General features: G+C 44.6%; 1 protein-coding gene across 5 annotated transcripts in view; it reads left to right on the forward strand.

The window, feature by feature from the left end:
- gramd4a (GRAM domain containing 4a) overlaps window positions 1-23,259 on the forward strand; it is a 95,510-nt gene that overhangs the window by 38,115 nt on the left and 34,136 nt on the right. Inside the window, exon 1 of one of the 5 annotated variants that reach the window (XM_083999896.1) lies at window positions 22,155-22,530. The exons of the other annotated variants lie outside the window; for them this stretch is intronic. Coding sequence (XP_083856022.1) covers window positions 22,341-22,530 — 190 coding nt within the window. The 5' untranslated portion in view covers window positions 22,155-22,340. Of the gene's footprint in view, window positions 1-22,154; window positions 22,531-23,259 lie in introns of those variants that run through there. 5 annotated transcript variants of the gene reach the window in all.

Here is a 23,259-nt window from a genome sequence, read left to right on the forward strand (position 1 = left end):
GGGTGTTTGTGGGTACAATGATCCGTGTCTTTTCCTTTGGCTTGTGACTGAGCCATGCTATTCTTAGGGCACTTCATTAGTTAATTTCTAACCATGTTTCTAACTGGACTCCTAACATAGGAGACACGCACGCACACACACACACACAGCGGGTTATGTGCGTCCCTTTCACACTTCTGCTCTCTCCTCTTCAGGTTCTCGTTTATTTCCTTCCTTTCATCAGTTTCCTTGTTATTTCTTTCTCCCACTTGAGTAGTATGTATATACAGACACCTTACAGCAATCTACATTGTTTTAGTAAGTAGTAAGTCTTTTTTATGTTTTCATCATCATAAATGGATAAATGTGGATCCTCACTCAGTTCTACCTTGACCAGGTGTGGTAGTAGGGGTGTAACGGTACACAAAAGTCACGGTTCGGTACGTACCTCGGTTCAGGGGTCACGGTTCGGTACGGTTTCGGTACAACAGACACTACTAAATGTAAAACTAAAATCTGTCTTGTGTTATAAAAGTAGAAAAAAAATAGAATATAAAATAAAACAAGTGCATTAGGAGTGTTATCATGCTATTCATTAATTCTAGAGGAGAAAAAACTTGCACTTGACAACTGGCAACTATTAGCCTATTTTTTAAAAAAAACAAGAAACTAACATCAATGTTGGTTTACAGTTAATTTAGACTAGATGCCAGTTGCTTTGGTGATGTTTCTGGTCCTGTCTGTGTTCATGTCAAGAGGCTTAAAAGCAGCGGGATAAGTTGTTACACAGAAGTTGTCTGTTTCCTCGCACCAGTGATTGACATGTGGGAGGGAGGGTGGGAGGGGAGGCGGGTGAACATGCGCTCATAGCATGCGCTACGTGTTTGATGCGTTTCTAGCGACGCAGCGCGCATCCGTGAAATATCGCCGACGGACTTTGTCCGGTGGACCCAAGGGGGTAGATCGGACTACACGCAGGCGTAGCTCACAGTCGGCCATATGAGGACGGGCAACTTGCTCTGACTCTGGCTGCAGTTACAGTGCAGTAGATGGTGATCCAGTCATCTGCACTAAAAAAACGATTCATAACTCTGTGAAAAATAAATCAGTATGTAGCTATTACTTTAACTATTTGCATAATGTCACTATAATAATATATAATATATAATTAATTATATATATAATTATATATATAATTAATCACTATAATAATTACAAAAAAATATACATTATTAAAATTATCCGTGATTCTAAGTATGCTGCATCATAACTGCATAAACGTTCGTACAAATCAAACCGTTTTGAAATCGGAAAAAAACTGAGTAAGTTCTGGTCATTATAGCAGAACATGCAGCAGAGGCTTGATGCTCTGAGGGAGAGAGTTGCCCGTCCCAAGATGGCCGCCGTACTGGCTACGCTTTGTCATTGGGAAACAGCTGCGGGTGAGTCATCTAGTTCTTATATATATCTATGGGTGGACCAGTCGCTCGCCGTCGCCGTCGCCGCCGCCGCCGCCGTTGTGTTCCATTAAGAAGCCACGGTGAGATAAATGAAGCAGACAGCTCTCCTCCTCTAACTTCACTCTCTCATCACCTCTCTTCTTCGTCTGTTATGACGGTTGTGGCAGCTTCGAGGCTCATTACCGCCACCTAGATTGGAGGACTCAACTTTTTTTTTTTTTTTTTTTTTTTAACTCATTGAGTGCCAACCACGTAATTTCTCGTTTTTCGTTCCCATGCGTTGAGTGCCAAAAACGTAATTTTACGTTTTTTGCTTTTTTTTTTAAATTATGAAAATAGACACTTTAATACACATTATATGTAAATTTGGGGACTCTACGACGAGGAGAACTGAAATAGATGACGATCAAAGTCACATGACAGCTCATGATCTGGAAGTTTTTATCATAACTCGGCTTCTGCAAACGGAGTTCTGCATGCAGATGCAGCAGCTGCTGCAGCGCAGCTGCTCTGCTCTCACCCGCGCTGCTGCTCCAGCTGCTCCAGCTGCTCGGAGCAGAAACAGGAAGCTCTCAGCCGACAGTCCGCCCGGTCTTCATCTGGAGCAACACCGTGTCCTCCCCAAAGTCCTCCCGTGGTAAAATCTGATGGTCTCTGGGCCAAAGCAGACCGGCATCACCGACCCGTACCACAGAAGGACCGCGACCACCGGCGGGACCGGTCTTCCCGAGCCGCGGTGGCCGACTGACCCTCACGTTCCGCGGCGTGAAGCTGTGACACGGCACGGCGCGTCTGTGTTATTGTTGTTTAGTGGCGCCCCCCCCCCCCCGCCCCCGATGGTGGTTTTGTGAATAGAACAACAATTGTTGTATATATTTATCTTACACGAGCCCTTTGATCCAGAAATGCGAGTGTGAGAAGAGCGACAGGCACAAACAGAGCACCTTTCATAAAAGACGCTCTATCTCCTTTTCTAGAAAAAAAGGAGGGATTTTGGTGAAACCCAGCCATGTTTAGCTGGACTTTTCTCAGGAACAGAGGCACGTAGAAACAAACGGTTTGTGGTCACTTGAAGCATTAAGTTAAACCTTTCAATTGAGCTACAGTATGTGTTGGTGGCAATAATATAGAATACACTGTGGCTCTACAAAAATCATCAAAAATGGTCTAAATTGCCGGTACACTTGACTAAAACTTTGGAAAGGAGCGCGGCACTCAATGAGTTAATATTCATTCAGACGTATTCGTCGTGTGACTGTGTGCACCGAACCGTGACCCCCGTACCGTGACGGCACGGGACGAATACATATACCGTTACACCCCTATGTGGTAGTGATGTGGTAGTCAGATAGTCCAGTTTACAAATCAAACATCTTGAGTGCATTGAAAATTGAAACTTTAAATTTTGTGCATGCAGGGTAATCCACAGATGTAGAAAGTAGAGTTGCACGATACCCACGTTACCTCGCGGTGCCAAGTCGCCATGGTTACTACTATACCAGAAATCCTACATGACGGTACTACCGTGGATTACTATACTACCGGTGCCACTTTCCGCTAGCAGCCGCCTCTCCTCCTGGCTTCTCACTGAGCGCTGCTGTTATAAAAAAAAATAAAAGAAACCAAGGCAACTATGCTGCCACCGAACTACACAGCTGATAAATGATTGGCTGTTTGCCTGTTACTGGCGTCCTAATGCAGCAGGATCTCTGTTTAAAACGGCCATCGGAGTGAGTGCACAGGGTTCGTACGGTCATGAAAAACCTGGAAAAGTTATGGAAATTGAAAATGCAATTTCTAGGTCCTTGAAAAGTTATGGAAAAATAAAATCCTGTAAAGTTTTGGAAAAGTCATTGAAATATTGCGTGGTTAATATTTCGGATGTGTAATAGGCCTATTAAAAATAAATATAGTGTAACGCAATCGCATCGCCTGGCTCTAGCCCCGAACATTTCTTATTCAGCCCCGGATGTTTTCTCAGACGGACAGAAAGTGCACATTGACTGAGAAGGTAGTTTTGTAATTTCCCGGTCACAGTGAATGCAACACAGGCACGACGCCACGACCAATCAGAGAGAAGTGTTGTGGAAGCGGAGAATCCTCCTCCGTGTTTTATTGGCTAACAGCCAGGTAACCAAGGTAACTATCTGAACTCTAGCGTTCCGAGCGTTCCCAAATCATCAGAAAAATTGAAAAACTGACGTTTTTTTCCACGGAAAAGGGGAGACGTTTCTGCAGTTGTGGTGGCTCGCGGCAGGGCGGACTGGCCATCGGGAGTACCGGGAGTTTTCCTGTGCAGTGTGCTAATCTGTGAAAACACGCAACACTGTTACCTGTCAAAGCCGCTGTCACTAGGTGCGTTTCCATCAGCTGTTTAGATGCATCGAGATGTATCGCATCAGAAAATGGTGATGGAAACGCCGTGATTCGCATTAAAATCCCCTGATTCGCACAAAATGAAATACGCTCGCTATGGCCGGGTTTTGGTTGATTCGAATGGGATGGAAACAGCTGTATGCGAATCAAGTGTGACGTAGCGCACTTTCACCCCGTCTGCTCCCATGTTTGCAGTTCACTCACAAGACAACATCAGGGTTTCCGCTGTCACACAACAATTAATTAATTGTGGCGCATCGCCACGGCAAAATAAAAGCCCCCACACACCTTCATATGTGATTACTGCACAGTTCTTCATAGTTCCTCCTCAGTAAAAACCAAACTTATCAACCAGCGCGTCCAGCGTTCATTAATAAAGACTCTCTCTCTCTCTCTCTCTCTCTCCCACACACACACACACACGGGTCGCGTTATGACGGTAATAAACATGTGCGCTAAATCGCGCTAATGTGTTCAAATCAGACCGTCCGTCCGTCCGTCCGTCCGGGGGGGGTGCAAAGTCCGTAGATGGAAACACACATGATTCGAATTTCTTTTAATGCGCATTTCCCAGTAATTCGAATCACTTTGGATGGAAACATGGCTAGTGATCACTGCCTTAAGAGTTTAAAGTAGAACTCCATGTGAACGCCGCTGAAACCAACCCGGTGCTTCTGCTTCAGCCCGGTGACCAAGCTTTACACGGATCTGCGCCAGTTTACAGTATCCTCACGTATATTAGCGAGGTCGCTAACGGAGCTTTATCCATGTAAAAAAAAAAGCGCTCGTCGCGGTGGATATGAGAACAGCTGAGTTTTCCTCTACTACAGCATGTGGTCACAGTCTCACAGTGCACCCTTCATTAATATAAACTTCAGCCTCCAAGCTGACTGCCCTGACCTGTACCTGAACATCCATCACACAGGGACAACATGGAGCTGAGTTTTATTAATGTTTACATCAGGCTGAGTTCAACAAATCAGTGTGCTACTGCGATTTAAGTAGTTAAATACAGCAATAAGATGTAATTCATATCAGAGTAAATAGCATGATGATAGTGTAGTGACAGGAAAGACCAATTCACCTGTATGCATCAAATATTGTGTTGGTCATACCTAGAACAAGTTATTGATTGTCTGTTGATTTTTAAAAAAGTTGAAATATTTCCATGTATGAGCCATCAATAAGTAATAACTTTTGTAAATTTTTTTTTCAAAAATATATACTATATTTTCATAAAAATAATAATTAAATTAAAAATAATTTTAAAAAGGCTGTGGTATCGTGATAATACCCGGAACCGTGATACTTTGTCTGGTATAGTACCGTGGTTACTCCAGTCAGCGCCCCTGACCAAAGGCACTGGCTCATAATCTGGAGTTGGTCCCAGGGCGCTGCACCGTGGCTGCCCACTGCTCCTCAGGGATGGGTTAAATGCAGAGAAAGAATTTCACTGTACTAGCTGTATATGTGACAAATAAAGTACCTTTACCTTACCTTTACCTTACTCATTTTGGTATCGTGACAACTCTAGTAGAAAGAAAAGTACAGGAACAAGACGTGGTCTGTGTTGACTGGTATTAATCATGTGTCTATAGACACTGTAGGTATGCATTATCATCATCACCATCATCATCACTTTAAAATTTATAACCTGGGTTAACCCGAGACTCAATTCAGCCAAGTGCTATAGCTGTGTTTGAGGCAGTAATGTCTGTTGTTTTGACAATAGTTTGTGGTTATGCTACTTTGTAGGCCTGGGACGATAATCAATAAATCAATTAATCGCACGATAAATGAAAATGAATTCGATAATTTTTCCGGCCTCGATAAATCGCCATGTGCATGCGCACATATTTGTTTGCCTCCAACCAGGCTGGATGACAAGAGGCTTCACTCTGTGCATCGGTCTCAGCACCTGGGCCGTTTGTTTTGCAGAATGAAAGGAGTGAACCCTCTTTTCAGTCATCCAGGATCTTTGTTTCCCAGAATGCATTTGGCAGCAACCGGCGCTAGCGCTAGCTGTAAAGCTAAGCAGCTAAAAGCTATTTTACCGTAATTCTTGCTGCCAGGCTGTTAACACGTCACTTTTCAAAGTTTTAATATTTTTTCATGCCAGAAAGTCACAGTTTAGATCCCCAGTCTGTGGTCAGTTTATCCACATAACGCCTGTTAGGAGATTTCCTCCGACGTTTTTGGAGCTAATGTGGTAGCAGCGAGCAGGAGGAGCGGGGCAGGGCTATTCAATTGGCGGCCCGCGGGCCACATCCGGCCCCGAACCAATGTCCGAGTGGCCCGGCTCGTGGTCACCCAAAAAAAAAAGACACAGAGGGAAACACGTTTTGCGAGAACTCAAAATCCCTACTGCAGTTCAGACAGTGAATGCACCACTCAACGCAGCCTAGCAACACGCAACCCACCCACCCAGTCAGAGCGTTGTTTTGAAAGTTACCGGTAGAACTGAGGCTTGGTCGGTCAGCTGCTCTCCAGAAACGCCGTGTCGGGCCACAGCCGCTCGTCACGGAGCGGGAGGCTTCGCCGCGGCGGACGTCCGGACGGCCGAGGCCGAGGCTGCCCTCCGTGGTCCTGTGGTGCGCAGCGCTACAGGTCAGCGAGAGACAAGTCCCCGTCCGTCCGGGACCGACGGACCTCACACTCCACAGCGGGCCTCTGTGGCACGACACGGTGTTTCCGGTGAGCACGCTGATCGATCCTCAGCCCTCCCATCAGCCAACAATAAACCGTGGTGGCTGGTTAATACTCCACCAGTCTCTCCACGCCTTTCAGTCACACCGTCCACGCAGTGACAGCACGCCACGCTCCGCTGTCCTTTTTTTCTTTTTGAGGGAATGAAGTAACCAATAATTTAATTTTAACGCAACTAAATAGGCTACTTGCAATGGAATCAGAACAGTAACTTGATTAGGATAGCTACCTTTCAAAGGAATAATCCATAATCAAATACTTTACCAGAGTAATTTGCCACAAATGGCTTTTTGCTCCTTGTTTTTGACCAATCAAAATATGTTAGAAAAGAAATCTTTGTTCATCTTTAGGCCTAATTTTAAGACTAGGCTACATTTAGTGATTTACATAACCCCCTGCTGTAAACCTCAGTGGAAACTCAGACAGTAGGCCTCAGGAAACTTTTAGTTCCTAAAAAAACCTCCAATTCAAAGCATTAACAGCTACACCTTTACTACTACTATCACTAGGTACTACTTTGAATGACTTATTCTCTTTTTTCTGGCTGTGTAGATTTGTTTTTAATAGCTAATGCTGGGTTTTAAAAATGCCCCTCATTTGTCATAACCTTTCTTATTGACCGCTGAAAATGTTCGGCCCAGCTCAAGGTCTCGGTTTTAAAATCTGGCCCCACTGAATTTGTAATTGAATAGCCCTGTATTATGGTCTGCAGCAGCTCACTGGCCGGTCAACCTATGTCATTGGGGGAGAAAACGACTAAGAAAACGTATCAGCAGGTTTTTAGAGGTTTACCGCCGGCTGGTTTAATACTTTATAGGAGATAAATGCTAGTCTCATTGATGAAATCTTACATCTGTGGAAGTCACATTAGTTTGTTTGAATGAAAAGTGGAGCTTCAGGTGTGTAACATTATTGGACAGAAGAGCTGCACTGCACTGTTTATTATTTTTTGTTTATTTTATTTATTTAGGATAGTAGCTATATAAGTTCTTGTCATTCCAATTACAATGGTTAAAAAAAAATACTCATGAGAAATAAAAGTTTATCGCATTTAAAAGGGTCTACTTGCATTATTATAAAATATTATTATTATATTGGTGGTTAATTTGTTCTCAAAAAAATGTGTCAATAATATCGTTTATCGTCAATAATTTGTGGGACAATATATCGTCCAGCAAAATTTATTATCGTCCCAGGCCTACTACTTTGGTTAATCAACATGACAATATACAGTACATTTATAATGTACAAAAAATATCTCGGCAATCATTTGGTCAACCATTCCTTGATTGTTAACAGCCTGGCTGCTCCCTCCTCTGCTGTTTTTGCTGAGCTTTATGAGTTTGGAGATTTATAGCAGCAGCCACAGAGGACTCATAACATAGATGTAAATTATGCAAGTTAGCATTAAACTGTACTCTGAATCTGCTGTGTACGTGTGTGCATGCATACGTGCGTGTGTAAAATGACCAAGGTGGGAATATGTGAACGTGAATTTGAATGTGTGCCTCTCGGTTTGCCCATAGAGCACAACACGATTTATGATAAGCATTCAGAGAACACTGTTTTATTTGAGTGGTACCCCTGCAGGGTTTCCCGCGGCCGCCTTAACAGGAAAGCGCTGCCGCCTAAACTAACGTCTTAAAAAAATTAAAAAGTAGCGATATTTGAACTGTAAAATATTAAAAAGTAAACATTATTTACAACTGTTATTGAATTACTGTACATCAATGTCAAACAAAAGGCAAAATCTTCTTGCTTCAAGGTTTTATTTGTCACTCCAAATTGAAGATTAGCCTGCCCTACAGTAAAAATGGCCTAAATGAAATAAGAAGAGGAGTAAAGCAATATACTGTATTAACTCATTGAGTGCCGCGCTCCTTTCCAAAGTTTTAGTCAAGTGTACCGGCAATTTAGACCATTTTTGACTTTTTATGTAGAGCCACAGTGTATTCTATATTATTGCCACCAACACATACTGTGGCTCAATTGAAAGGTTTACCTTAATGCTTCAAGTGGCCACAAACCGTTTGTTTCTACGTGCCTCTGTTCCTGAGAAAAGTCAAGCTAAACATGGCTGGGTTTCACCAAAATCCCTCCTTTTTTTCTAGAAAAGGAGATAGAGCGTCTTTTATGAAAGGTGCGCTGTTTGTGTCTGTCGCTCTTCTCACACTCGCATTTCTGGATCAAAGGGCTCGTATAAGATAAATATATACAACAGTTGTTGTTCTATTCACAAAACCACCATCGGGGGCGGGGGGGGGCGCCACTAAACAACAATAACACAGACGCACCGTGCCGTGTCACAGCTTCTCCCCGCGGAGCGTGAGGGTCAGTCGGCCACCGCGGCTCGGGAAGACCGGTCCCACCGGTGGTCGCGGTCCTTCTGTGGTACGGGTCGGTGCCGGTGGTCTGCTTTGGCCCAGAGACCATCAGATTTTACCGCGGGAGGACTTTGGGGAGGACACGGTGTTGCTCCAGCTGAAGACCGGGCGGACTGTCGGCTGAGAGCTTCCTGGTTCAGCTCCGAGCAGCTCGAGCAGCTGGAGCAGCAGCGCGGGTGAGAGCAGAGCAGCAGCGCGGGTGAGAGCAGAGCAGCTGCGCTGCATCTGCATGCAGAACTCGTTTGCAGAAGCCGAGTTATGATAAAAACTTCCAGATCATGAGCTGTCATGTGACTTTGATCGTCATCTATTTCAGTTCTCCTCGTCGTAGAGTCCCCAAATTTACATATAATGTGTATTAAAGTGTCTATTTTCATAATTTAAAAAAAAAGCAAAAAACGTAAAATTACGTTTTCGGCACTCAACGCATGGGAACGAAAAACGAGAAATTACGTGGTTGGCACTCAATGAGTTAACTCATTGAGTGCCGCGCTCCTTTCCAAAGTTTTAGTCAAGTGTACCGGCAATTTAGACCATTTTTGAAGATTTTTGTAGAGCCACAGTGTATTCTATATTATTGCCACCAATACTGTAGCTCATTTGAAAGGTGAAACTTTCTGCTTCAAATGGCCACAAACCGTTTGTTTCTACGTGCCTCCGTTCCTGAGAAAAGTCAAGCTAAACATGGCTGGGTTTCACCAAAATCCCTCCTTTTTTTCTAGAAAAGGAGATAGAGCGTCTTTTATGAAAGGTGCTCTGTTTGTGCCTGTCGCTCTTCTGACACTCGCATTTCTGGATCAAAGGGCTCGTATAAGATAAATATATACAACAATTGTTGTTCTATTCACAAAACCACCATCGGGGGCGGGGGGGGCGCCACTAAACAACAATAACACAGACGCACCGTGCCGTGTCACAGCCTCTCGCCGCGGAACGTGAGGGTCTGTCGGCCACAGCGGCTCGGGAACACCGGCCCCACCGGTGGTCGCGGTTCTTCTATGGTACGGGTCGGTGACGGCGGCCTGCTTTGGCCCAGAGACCATCAGATTTTTAGCACAGGACACGGTGTTGCTCCAGATGAAGACCGGGTGGGACTGTAGGCTGAGAGCTTCCTGTTCTGCTCCGAGCTGCTGGAGCCTCGCGGGTGAGAGCAGAGCAGCTGCTGCATCCGGTTTGCAAAAGCCGAGTTATGATGAAAACTTCCAGATCATGAGCTGTCATGAGTTTTTGATCGTCAACTATTTCAGTTCTGCTCGTCGTAGAGTCCCCAAATTTACACATCAGGTGTGTTAAAGTGTCTATTTTCATAATTTTTTTTTTAAAAAAGGAAAAATTACGTTTTTGGCACTCAACGCATGGGAACGAAAAACGAGAAATTGCGTGGTTAGCACTCAATGAGTTAAAGCAGAAGTAAGCGATCCGGTCGTTTTGGCTAATGCTGCGTTCCAGGTAGGCTTTTGAAACCGTAAATTACAGCTTCAAGTCACAACTTACGACTTTGTAGCGTTTCAGGCAACCCACTCGTGTTTTCCGACCTGTTTTACCTGTGAAAGTCACTATAAAGGCCACTCATAACTTCCGACCCGTGAACTCGTACCAGATTGAACTGGTATGACTTCACAGTTCGGAAAAACACGAGTTACGAGTTTCCTTGAACGCACCATAACAGTCCTCGTCCCTACGTCACCACATTCACGGCGTCCCTTGGCTGCACACACAGCCCTGCATGCCGTTCTCTCTCCTCATTGGATAAAAACTGTAGGATACGATAAATGTTTTCTCCTCGGCTCAGAGCAAAGCAGAGTGACTGACAGACCCGTGTTTCAGACCAAACACTCTATGTAAGTGATTGCTGTCAGAAGATATAACTATTTAAGACTTATATTAACACAAATATATCACTTACTTCTGCTTTAAGCGGCAATATTTAAACATCAAAGATGTTCACATAGTTTGAAACAACGTTCAAAACACACACAGCCAGTATCAAAACTAAACATTAGGTCCACTAGCTTAATGCTAACGTATAATGTAAAACCTCATAGACGGGCTAACAGAAATTAGCATTGCAGCCATAGCAGTAAAGCTGCTAAAAGCTTTTTTAATTCTGGCTTTAGCACTGTTAACACGGCACAACATGTGGACCAGCTGGTCTTCCTCCATAACAATCTGACCACCGACCCCGTTTGAACTGTACAGTTAGAGCAATAGGCTATAGCGCATTTACCGTTTATTAGCGGGCAAGCACGACCTGTCCATGCGCCCGTGTGTGTGTGTGTGTGTGTGTGTGTGTGTGTACACGTATGTGTGTGTGTAGCCTACGTGCCACGCGGCCGACATCACTTCTCCTTGCTACAATCACACCATGGATGAATCGCGCACACGCTGTTGTTGTTGTGATCATGTGATCTCTGCATGCTGGAGCCGGCCGCTCTTCTTCTCTGGCAGGCGGAGCACCAACATTAAGGTGCATTGCCACCACGGTGGCGCCACCTACTGTGTTGGAGTGTGAACGAGAGTCACCTAGGACAGAAGTGCTGGAGCGGAATAATGGACTGCTTTTATTGGAGCGTTTATATTGGAGATTTTAGATGCAGTCCGATATAATCCGATATTAGTTTTTTTGGCTGATATCGGACAGATATCCCATATCAATATCGGATCGGAACATCCCTATTTGACAGATATTGCAATTGCAGTATGAGTCATGATTTTAGTGGTGATATTTGAAATTGCATTATTATGTTTTTATTCTTGACTTCTTCTCACTTCTAGTACTTTTGGTGTCTGTTTTCAACATTACTAACAGACCTCATTTGAACTTGGAGCTGACAGATGTTGGCAAGCTAAAAAAAAAAACCAAAAAAAAAACCCACAAACACATGTAGCTATGGTGTCCACAAGCCAAATGGATAATCACACAGAAGCACAGATGAACTGGCCATGTTTTCTGTTCACATCCACTCTTGTCCTGGCATGCTCAAGAATGCTCGTCTGCAGTGCTTCTATAGTCTCACATTGCACTTTGCAATCAGCAGCCCCTGCCTTAGTTGGGCTCTATTGGTTTTACTGTTACTCGTTCTGTGACATTTAAAAGAGCTAGATGTGTTTGTGAGAGCGGCTATCCTGTTTGAGGTCATCTATTGAAGGTCAATGCGGGGGAACAGGCCATGCTTTGTGCTCTACAGTGACTGGGTGATCAATACAGTGTCCTAGCTGCTGTCCTACTTCATACTGGGCAGGGGAACACACACACACACAAAGTTTACACACAAGCGTGATGCTGCAGCAGCATAGTGGACAGCTAATGGATCCAGAGATGAACAGCAATAGGCCCACAAAGCAATGTGTTTTTCACAACACCATCTGCTACAGTACTGTATAAACCAAACTAGCACTGGGAGGTGTACGTTCCACTGGTGTATATCAGACAGACATTAGTGTCTCAGTCCCTGCTGGGCTGGATTTAGAAAGCATATGGATAGTAAGAATCCAGACTTTCACAATACCTTGTGCAGTTTCTGCTGGGATGTTGTAGGTTGTGTCCCCTTCTCTTGGGAGTGAGTGGCGGACGTAATTCTTTTGTGGTGGGCCGCCACGAATAGATGAATGTGTGGGAAACACTGCGCAATACATTTACGCTACAATCAGTGTTGTTTTTGGCAGGCATTTTAGATTTAGTCTTAGTCTTTTTGATGAAAATACTTATTAGTTTTAGTCAATTTTAGTCATTTCTATATGTGATAGTTTTAGTTTAGTTTTAGTCGACGAAAACTCAACAAGGTTTTCGTCTAGTTTTAGTCAGTTTTAGTAAAAAAAAAAAAAAAAAGTCTTTTATCAAATTAATTCAATAAAGGAATGGTTTTACACATAATGTTTCCACCCAATGGCTTATGGTCTAAGGATTATGCATTAGCCTACACACAGATAAAGTGGTAACAGTAGCCTGGTGCAATCAGTTTTTTTTCTGCTGGATTATATTTAAAATACGCCCATATAGTATCTTCTGGTCGAGTGACGGCAGGTGTGTTGAGCAGAATGTGCGCTGCATGTCAGGTGGTGGGCGTGACCACACAAGGATGGGATGCAGCAGCGTTGCAGTCAGATACGTGTTGATTTTTAATTGACAGGTTATACGCACAATAAGCAGAAATGTCGTGCATTTTGAACGTCTGACCACCCGTCAGTCACCGGAGCAGCTGATCACTACCTGCACTCTCCCACTCTGATCACAAGCACCGGGCGCACCGCGGGCCCGCGGCTCGTCTCAGCAGCGTTGTTCTACTTTTGATGGAGCCGTTGCTAAATCATGTGAAGCTTAGAGTAATGACAGTCCAATATGAAATGTAGAGGCGATCACAGCCCGACCACTAACATTTACGTCCGTTCTCGTCTCGTCAACGAAAACTCACACACGTCTCGTCATGTTTTCGTCATCAGAGAGCCATGTTTATCTCGTCACCGTCTCGTTATCGTCATGAAAAAAAGGGGTGTCAACGAAAATATTTCGTCATCGTCAACGAAAACAACACTGGCTACAATGCTATGATGATCATCAGTATTGCTTACACACAGCACAGTCTTAGTGTCAGCTCAGAATGAGTGTCAGCTCAGACAATCCATCCATCACAAGTAGGGTCATGTGTCCTCAGAAAAGCACAACTTGGGTATAAAGTCCTGGTTCTTCTCTTCAACATGTTCTCCCTGAAAAATTTGCTTCAAAGTCTAAATGTATTGAATCTGCCAGATCTCTCTGACCTTTTTCTTTCTGCAATAAAGAATTGATCAATTACAGTTAAGATGATATTAATCCCGCATGGCTCCTGTTTGGGTATACATAGCACCTACTGGAGCCAATAGGAGTGTCTGATTTACAAACTTAATTTCATACATCATCAACTAGGGTTGTGAACGATAAACCGATGCGACCGGATATTCGGTTTAACAAGTGAGAGATTGGGCTGTATCGGTAGCAGCCTCCTGAATCGATTCAAATGAGCCATGAATTCCTAGATGAATCGGTTGTAGAGTCATGGATCGGTTATCGCTATGGGCTAGAGTGTCTAGCCGTTAGCGGTGTCTTTAATAACTCATAAATCAATCAACGGGCCACGTAAAAACTATTTTTTTCAGCGAATATCTTAGTTACAACACGATTCGCTAACTGGAGTAGTTTCATGTTGTGTCCGATAACGGAGGGGAGGGGGGGTTTAACAGATGACGTCCTGATGTTAGCTTTGCTGCTGCTGTTAACACACTCCCCATCCAGGACTAGTGCTGCACAATTTGATAAAAATGTGCGATTGCGATTATGGTGGAAAATATTGCGATTTGCGATTGCGATTACGATATTGTAAATTAATGCTGTAAGGAGTCTATTTGCTTGATTATCAAGCACAGCACGGGAAATAACCATATTTTAGGAGTGTATTTCTCAAATAATAAGTGTTTCCTTACAGTATCTTTGTATTAAATAAAAATAAGTAACTTTTTGTGCAGTTTCATAGTCTACTGCGATGCCATCATTTATTACAATGCCTTTCTCCCCCCTCCCTCCTCTCACAGTACACAGGTAGGACACAGACAGACACACACACACACGCACGCACGCGCGCGCACACACACACAGCGGAGGAGACGAGAGGAGACGGCAAATGAGTGTGGCTGTTACCATAAAATAAAAATAAAAAAGACAGTTAAAAGAAAACCAAACACCGAAGCTTTCTGGTTGTTCGCTCCAACAGGCATATGCCTCCTCGTTTTTTAAACGCACTGCACATGTTGCGGAGGAAAACACAGTTCGCTCCGTGACGCTAAAGCTCCACACCTGCTGTAATCACGGGGAGACGGTCCTGCAGCACACGGAGCGCTGTCTGCCAGCTGGGTAGTCACGTGATCAGACCTGCTGGTCACATGACTACTGACGGAGTCTGCTATGCTGCACACATTAGCGGCTCCGCTCCACACACTACAGGAGATAAAGTCCCGTTTACAGGCTCACGCGGTTGCACATTTATGTACTTTAAATCGCCAATCGCACTCTTTCGTGCGATTACGTAATCGCACGGCGTGACATCGCGATTGCGATTTGATTAATCGTTCAGCACTAGCTCGTACCCTCCGTCCAATCCCCTCGTCTCCCCTGCTCCTCCTCGTCCCGCCTCGTCCCCACCCCCTTCCGCTTAGAAACTACAAGTAGTTGTAACCGCTCTGAGCTGCTCAGCCACAGACACATGAACCCACCAATTCAGCGCCTGCTGCCCCCCACCCCCGGCCGGTCTGCCGCTGAAAGCCCACTAGGATTCAGAGAAGAACAGTACAGAAGCACAGAATGTTTTGCTGCCCGTATTACTGGTACCGGTGCCACGTCGAGTCTCCCTGATCCTCTCCCCGACACACAGCTGCTTCCAGCCGCAGCTGCAGCCTGACCGGGGTGCTCTGCACCCTGCACACCGCGGCCCTGCTGAGCTCCTGGTCTTCCTCCTCTCCCTGTCACACAGCAGCTTCCAGCTGCAGCCTGACCGGTCTCTCTGCACTGCGGCGCCGCGGAGCTCCAGGCCCCGGTCTTCCTGCTCCTCTTCCCCAGACACAGCACCCTGTCGCCGGTCACCCAGCGCCAGGAGTCTCCCTGTAGCATGAGGCTGTGCTAACGGCTGCTAATGGCGACGCTGCCCGTACCAGCGGTCGCCCGCCGCGGTCCCGTTGCCGGGGACGGCGACGACGGCAACTGGCGTGGCCTCATTACCGGCAGCTGGTGCACAGCGGCGGCAGCACAGCCTCATGCTACACGGAGACTCTTGGCGCTGGGTGACCCAGGACAGGGTCCTGTGTCTGGGGGAGAGGAGCAGGAAGAGTCGGGGCTGGAGCTCCGCGGTGCCACGGTGCAGAGAGACCCGGTCAGGCTGCTGCAGCAGCGGTGCTGAGTTTATGTTGAACAGGTAATCTTTGGTTTTATTGTGGAAGTTGTGACTGTGAATATGACATTTTACTCCGCATTCAAAGCCTTGTTTGGTTTCTGCAGCCAGGCAGCAGCAGCTTGTTGCTTGCTCCGCTCTGTTTTGTGAGGGGAGGGGGGGGGGCGTGTCGCGAGGAGGCCCCGAGGGGCGGGCCATACGAGCTCGGAGGGGAGGGGCGGGGGTGTGTGAGAGGTGCTTTTTTCAAATTTTTCTCATCCTCTTTCAAATCGTAGACCATAGCTTTAATTAACGATAACTCTAAACCCGGCTGAAAAAAAGCAGCCGTCTCCGTGACCGGCAACTACGTTTCGACGTATATGTTTTGATATGAGCGTTAGCTGCTGTTAGCCACCGCCTGTAGCTCAGCTAGTTAGCTTCATTGATAAACAAACGTAGCGGTCTTGTTGCTAAGGTAACCCCGCTGCCAGCCCCTGGAAGAACCGGTTCAGCTCTGACCCAGCAGGGAGTTGGTGCTGAACCAAGAACTGGTGCTAAGCAGCACTGGCTCCGAACCAGCACCGGAACCAGCTCGGTGGAAAAGGGCTAATTACAAAAACGTTCTCACAGAAATTGGTCCATGTCAAAAAATAAATACATTGACATGTGATTGTGTTGTTATTCTTTTTTTCTTTTTCTTCTTTCTTTTTTTGCCAGTGCTTTAACGCAACAATGCTTGGGGATATATATTTGAAAAGAAAATATTGTAGGCTACTGTAGCCTACTGTAAGATAGTCACTTTCATAGAATTCTTTATTTTATAAAATATCTACAACAAATATTAACCGTAGAATCGAATCGTCCTACACTGTATCGAATCGAATCGGTCTGTAATAAAAGGATATCGTTTTTGAATCGAATCGTAATCTGTGTATCTAGATTCATATCGAATCGTTTATCACAGAGAGATGTGCAACCCTATCATCAACAAAGATGGTGGATGTAAACTCATTGATAGATAAAGATGGAATAAGCAATGCACACAGCAAATGGTATGACTATCCAGATTTGTTTCTGCTTTACATGTTAGTTTATTAATAGATGTTAATGGCTTACACAGTCAAGCTGTGGTTTGCTGGATTTAGTGACGCTCCAAAGACAACATGATATTTGGGATCATATAGGATTGAATAGGATAAAAATAAATCCAAAAACATGGATTTCAGTAATTGAAAATCTTTTGTTTTGTATTTATGGAGCTAATTATGCCAGTGATTGAGTATTCCGTGGGACACTGCCTCATTACTCAGACTTGTACTCCGATGATGATTCATTCTCTGTTTAAATGGGCAGCTACGATACATGCTGCATGATAATGAAGAAATCCTGCTCAGAGCTCGCTAAAGAGCTTCTTTTTTGTCACAGGTGAGCTCTGTACGACAGGATATGAAGACGTGGGGGCAGAATTGGTCCTGACAGTTCAGTGCCAAAGGTTAATGTATTTGGATATTTCAGTTAGGTACGCCTTTGTGCCAGTGGCAGATGCAACTGGAGGCTTGACTCACCAGAGTTTTAAAATTGTCCATCCATCCGTCTGTTCCATTCTCGTGCAAGTGATATGTATCACATGAATATCAGGGGAATTTTCTGTTCCAGTTGGACTCCAGTTGGAAGTGATATGATTTTGGTGCTGAAAGGTCAAAGATCACCTTTGCCACACAGAACACGTCTCACTGGCTCTCACTCTTTAATTCGTACACTAACATATGACAAAATACTAATAGCTTTGATTAAATTCACTGCAGTGAATCTGCATATATGCAGTGAATTTATATATATTGCACAGGTCTGGACAGACATGAATGTAAACTGTAACTGGTTGGAGGAGGCATAGAGCCAGAAGGAGGTACCATATTTTCTGGACTATAAGTTGCGCTTTTTTCGTAGTTTGGCTGGCCATGCGACCTGTATTTAGAAGCGACTTGTATAAAATTTCAATGTCATCTATGACGCCGTACAGTGTTGCCAACTTTGCGACTTTGTCTCTAAATCTGGCGACTTTCCAACCCCTCTTTTTTGTCAAAAGCGACTAGCGACAAATCTAGTGACTTTTCCTGGTGTTGTTAGAAAAGTTTCTGGTTCGGAGACTCCGATGTGAAAACACGTATCACAGTTTTCAACGAGCAGCCGGTGCTGCTGTGAGCCCCGCCCCCGTTCCAAAGCACTCACAGTAGTGTCACGGAGCTGTCCCCGCTGCGGCCAGAGACCCACACCGCTCCACGTCGGAGTTGTTTTTCTTTTTCTTTTCTTTTTTTTTGACCCGGCCTGTAGTAGGCTATTTGGTGCCGGCCGCCTTTATTTGTTCACGTCTATGGATATTTGTTCATGTAAACAAAGCCCCGGCCATTATATGAGACCCGGCTATTAATTAAATGTTTCAAAAATAAATGCAACGTATATATGTTTTTTTCCTCTTCAGGATGTATTTTTTGACAGATGCGACTAATACTTCTGTGCGACATATAGTCTGGAAAATACGGTAATTCTGATTAAGAGAGATGATGTGTTGAATGGACCTGTAATTAATGTAGGACTGCCCCCAACATACAGTGTATATATATATACAGTATATACATACCCCTGCCTAGGGCTGGACGATTAATCGAATTTTGATCGTGATTACGATTTTGGCTTCTCACGATCATAAAAACACTGTAATCGAAGATAAACGATTATTTTTTTGTCTATTGGTGTTTTATTCTGAAAAACACACATGCGCGCTTCCGCCCCCGCGCCTGCACTGCACTCCTCTCTCAGTTAATGCTGTGGACGAGTCCACTCATGTGTTGACGGCGGCGTTTAAAAATCAGCGCCAGTGAAGAGAGAGCAGCGGCCACCGCTCAGGACGAATGAACGGGAAATAATAATTTAAAACACTCGCTCGTCTCCTCAAAGCGGCCGCACAACAACAACCCTCCTCCTCCTCCTCCTCCTCCTCCTCCTCTTCTTCCTCCTCCTCCTCTTCCCCCGGCCCGTAGGCTACATGTGCATATGTTTACAAAGCCGACAAGGAAGCAGTCTGTAGAGCGGCGGATAACGTTATACGATGTTACGACGTGTATTTGTGTAGTTTAATCGGTCATAAACAAGAGATCAGTTGTGGGGCGCGTCAAAAAAAAAAAAAAAAAAAAAAGTTATGGGGTGCGTTTGTGACGAGAGCTGGGACAGCGCAGCGGGGCGGAGGCTCTGATCTTCCCAGGTTGGATTTCATCCCAGAGACGCAATAAGGGACACACACAGAAGCAGAGAGCCTCCATTCTCCCTCTTAATAAGTTAAACCATGACAATTACTCCAAATCTGTTTATTCAAGGTAAAAATGTAGAAAAGTTAAGCTAAACATCCTGTATAGTTTCTGCTGCTGGATCATAAAACTTAAAAAAAAAAATATATATATATTTAAAATTATAAACTTAAAAACCTTAAAACACACATTGGCACTGTTTATTTAAGGTAATAATGTAGCATGGTCAAGCTATAAATCCTGTACCCCCCCCCCCCCCATAATCGTGTAAATAATCGTGATTTCAATATTGACCAAAATAATCGTGATTATGATTTTTGCCATAATCGTCCAGCCCTACCCCTGCCCCCTGCCGTCCTCTAGGGCCATGACTGGCTATATATAGGCCTATATATATATATATATAGTATATAGGGGAGCAACAAAACAGTTTGAATTCCAGGGCTGAGTTAGAATGTTAAATAATATTGGTAACAGTTACAGAGAAATACAAAGCAGTAATAATATCCCAAGATCCCAGATTTTAGATTTCTTGCCCAACATGATATTAATAGTTAACTGTCTAATAACCACATTATTGCAGTGACCATCCGTTGGGGGAAAAAAAAACTGATGGTGAGTGTCACAACTTCCTGATTCTCAGATAGATTTTGACTTAATTATGACAAGACGTGGCTCCAAATGTGGTGTTGTTGTTTTTTTTCTGTGACCAATCAACCAATGAAATTTAGGTTGAGTAATGACTTCTTGGTTGACTAACACTTGGTCGACTGGGGGCAGCCCTAAATTGATGTAGTGTAAGCATAGACTGTAAAAAGAATGGACGTAGCGTCCGTGACGTCACCCATTGGTTTGGGGGAGTCTGTTTTGTGCCGCTACTACGGGGGTTTGAGCTGCGCCATGTTGGATTCTACTTGCCATATTTGGAGCGGTGCGGCCGTTGGCCGGCCGAGAACCCGCCCACTGGCCTCGTAGCAGCGGTCGCCGGACCTGTCACTCAACGGTTCTGCGCCCTAATTGGCCAGAGCTTTAAACCTAATAATAGTAAAACTGTAGAGTTTAAAATAAAATTCACCCCCCTCAGAGTATGTGCGGGGGTAGAAACTATCGGTTGAGACCAAAAAAATAAAATGTACCAGGCTGTAAATATGTTTTTTTAAGCTGTAAAATCGGCTATTTTAACATGGGGCTTAATTGGAGTTGCTCCCTTCTGGAGCCAGCCCCCAGCGACAGCCGAGGGGATTGCAGTTTTTTGAACGCGGAAGTGAGCTTCACTTCTCAGACCGACAACTGCCCCCTTGAGTGTAAGTGAATGTACCTCATTTTACTGTAGTCTCTCTCTCAGTGAACTTTAGTCCATGGCATACAGTAGTTATTAGAGGGTTATTTTCGTTGTACTGAGATGAGTTGAACTACGGTAGTTTTTGGTCATCCATTATTCAGCAGCTGTAGCACAGCGTGTGAGAATGCAACAGGTGGCCATGTGGGTAGAGGGACCAAGCAGTCAGTGAATAATCACAGGCTCAGTGTTTTGGCCAGACAGCATGCCCACAACACACTGGACTGTATGTGCTGTCTGTGTTTTACAAGTAAGACTTTGAACCTCGAAATGTCACTGTTTAAGAAGCAGCTGTCAATTCCCTCAAGTCAGTAGCAAGACCCATGTATCCCTGAAACCACTTTGTTCCCAGTGCTTGGTGGAGACTGCAGGGCCTTTGACCAGATGACTACGTGATGTAATGAAATCTATGATGTGATTACTGTTCTCCAAACAAGCAGATGCTATCCTCCCCGCTGACACAACATTGGATTATGGAACTTGTTTGTCTAGATTATTTATTGCGTGTTTATTTCATATTCCCTTATAAATATTTGAGAATGAGCGGAGAGAGAGAAGACAGGCATACTGTTACTCCCCACACACAGCCTGTCCAGGAGTCTGGCTCTGCGCATTGTGAGCGGGAGGTCAGCGAAGACACAAGGCACAAGAAAGAGAGCGAGTTGTTTTGACCAGGCAGGGAGCCTGTGAAGTTTGAGATTGAGCCATTAAGTCAACATCATGTTGTGGGGGGGGGTATCAGGGCCAGAGTGGAAGGACGCCACTGACAGGAAAGAATTTTAAAAAGATACTAGAAAAGGTAGACAACATAATTTGACACTGTAAATAACTTGTTTTGAAGTTACTTCCAGAATTCGAGCAGCACTGATAGTTTAAATGTGATCTGATGTAAGTATGCAACAAGTGTCATTCAAAGGCTGGGGGGGGGGGGGGGGGGACTTGTTGCCTCACCACTGGAAATGAGAAAATCCTGTCTGTGTGGATGAGGGGATGGATAAGACATTGATTCTCATTTCCACTGGCTTTTCACTCTTCCGAGCTGGGTTTATATTGGTCTCCATGCCTGGTCTTCTCCTCCTCTTTGTCCCTGTCAGTGTCTTGAATGTCGTATTAACATCTGCAGATTGGCAGCGGGCCACAAATCTCAACCTTCCCTTTCTGTTCAAGTCAACTAGTGTTGTGGCAAACACTGTGGTGAATGGGAACAATGTGAGGCCAATGTGAAGCGGCTGATTCTCCCCCTCGCTCTCCCTCTCTCTGTGTCTGTCTCTCCCCTCACCCCCCATGCCCCCACCTTCCTTTAATGAAAGGAGCCATTGTCTCTGGCCTGGATTGAAAAACTCACACAGTACTTTTCCTTTGAGGTCTTAAAAAACGTTGCCTGCTTAGATGAAAAGCGATTTGCTTTGCTTGCGTATGTACAGTACTCATGCACATTAATGTTGCTTCACACTAATTTTGAACACATACGGACCAGAACACAACTATAACACGACACATTCCTGTACATATGCAGCCAGTCATATAAAACCTGTATTGACACATGAACATGCATAATGCGTGGCCGTGTGACAGTTTCCAGTGTGCAAAGAAATCTCAGATTCCAGGCCCTCTTAGTCTGCTGGCCACCCAGCAAAGCCCCACCTCTCTCTACCTCCACTGCCCTCCTTCTCTTTCTTTCCTGAGGCTAACACATTCACACCAGCTCCGGTCATTGACCATCACTCTCAGTGTGAGGAGGCCTATCAAAATAGTCTCTTGTGATAACCGGTGACGGATCAGCCAGTGCTTGGTCTCTGGATGGGACATGTGCAGTAAACATGGAGCAAGCACCTGAACTTTGACGAGTTTGGAGGAGTTTTGATGTCATCAGCCGGACCGGACCTGGAGAACCTGCAGCCATGGCTCAATTTCAAGAAAGACCCAAGGCGGCCACTCTGCCGTCCCGATCCTGTGCAAGCGTCCCAGGCACGGGTCGACTGCAGAGACGGATGGCTTTGTGCATGGAGGACTGCACCTTTGACAGTTTTGGGCTGCTTTACAGTGGAGCTGTCGATAAGATTAAAAGCCATAAAAGTAACCTCAACCTCAGTAAGTGTCATCAGCATCACCATCAGGAATTTAATGTAAACTTTTAAGGGTTAATAATTGGACAGTCTTACTTGGAAATTGCTCTGAACTGTTTCAAACTGTTATTATCAGGATTTAATCAAAAAGTGTCCAGTTAGACCCTGAACAACCCCAGCCTCTTCTTTATCGGACAATCATTCAACATGGAACAGACGTATGTTGGCTCATAACCTCTATCACTCTTAAATAAATCTCATCACAAATCAACTAAAAATAGAAAGACTTAAAACATAGCTTGTATTTTTTAAACTAAGTCTCAGCTTTGCTGCTTTACTAATATTCTGAATTGAAGGTTCTAAATCAACCCGTGGACATAACAGTTTTTTCAGTTTCAGTCTGGGTCGTGTCTCATGAAACATGACTCCACATTATGAGTAAGTGGTAAAAAAACAGATTGCGAGACTTGAAAAATGGAGGAGGATACAAGAGTAACAGTAGACAACCGATGGATAGGAAGAGACACATTAACACTAACAGAAAATGCAGTGGTTGTCCTTTTGCGCAGCCATGCATTAAAAACCAGATGAGCGAGTACCTCTGACATGGCACAAGAAGTTTGTGTTTCAGTGAGACATTGCATGAAGACAGCCTCTAGTCTGCATCCAAGAAAAGCTCCATTGCATGAAAAGCAGCCTGATGAATATTGACAGCACAGCCATTGGTCAGACAAATTTGTTTGGATCAGATGGA

The sequence above is a fragment of the Trachurus trachurus genome (genome assembly GCF_905171665.1).
Source record: "Trachurus trachurus genome assembly, chromosome: 23".
NCBI lineage: Eukaryota > Metazoa > Chordata > Actinopteri > Carangiformes > Carangidae > Trachurus > Trachurus trachurus.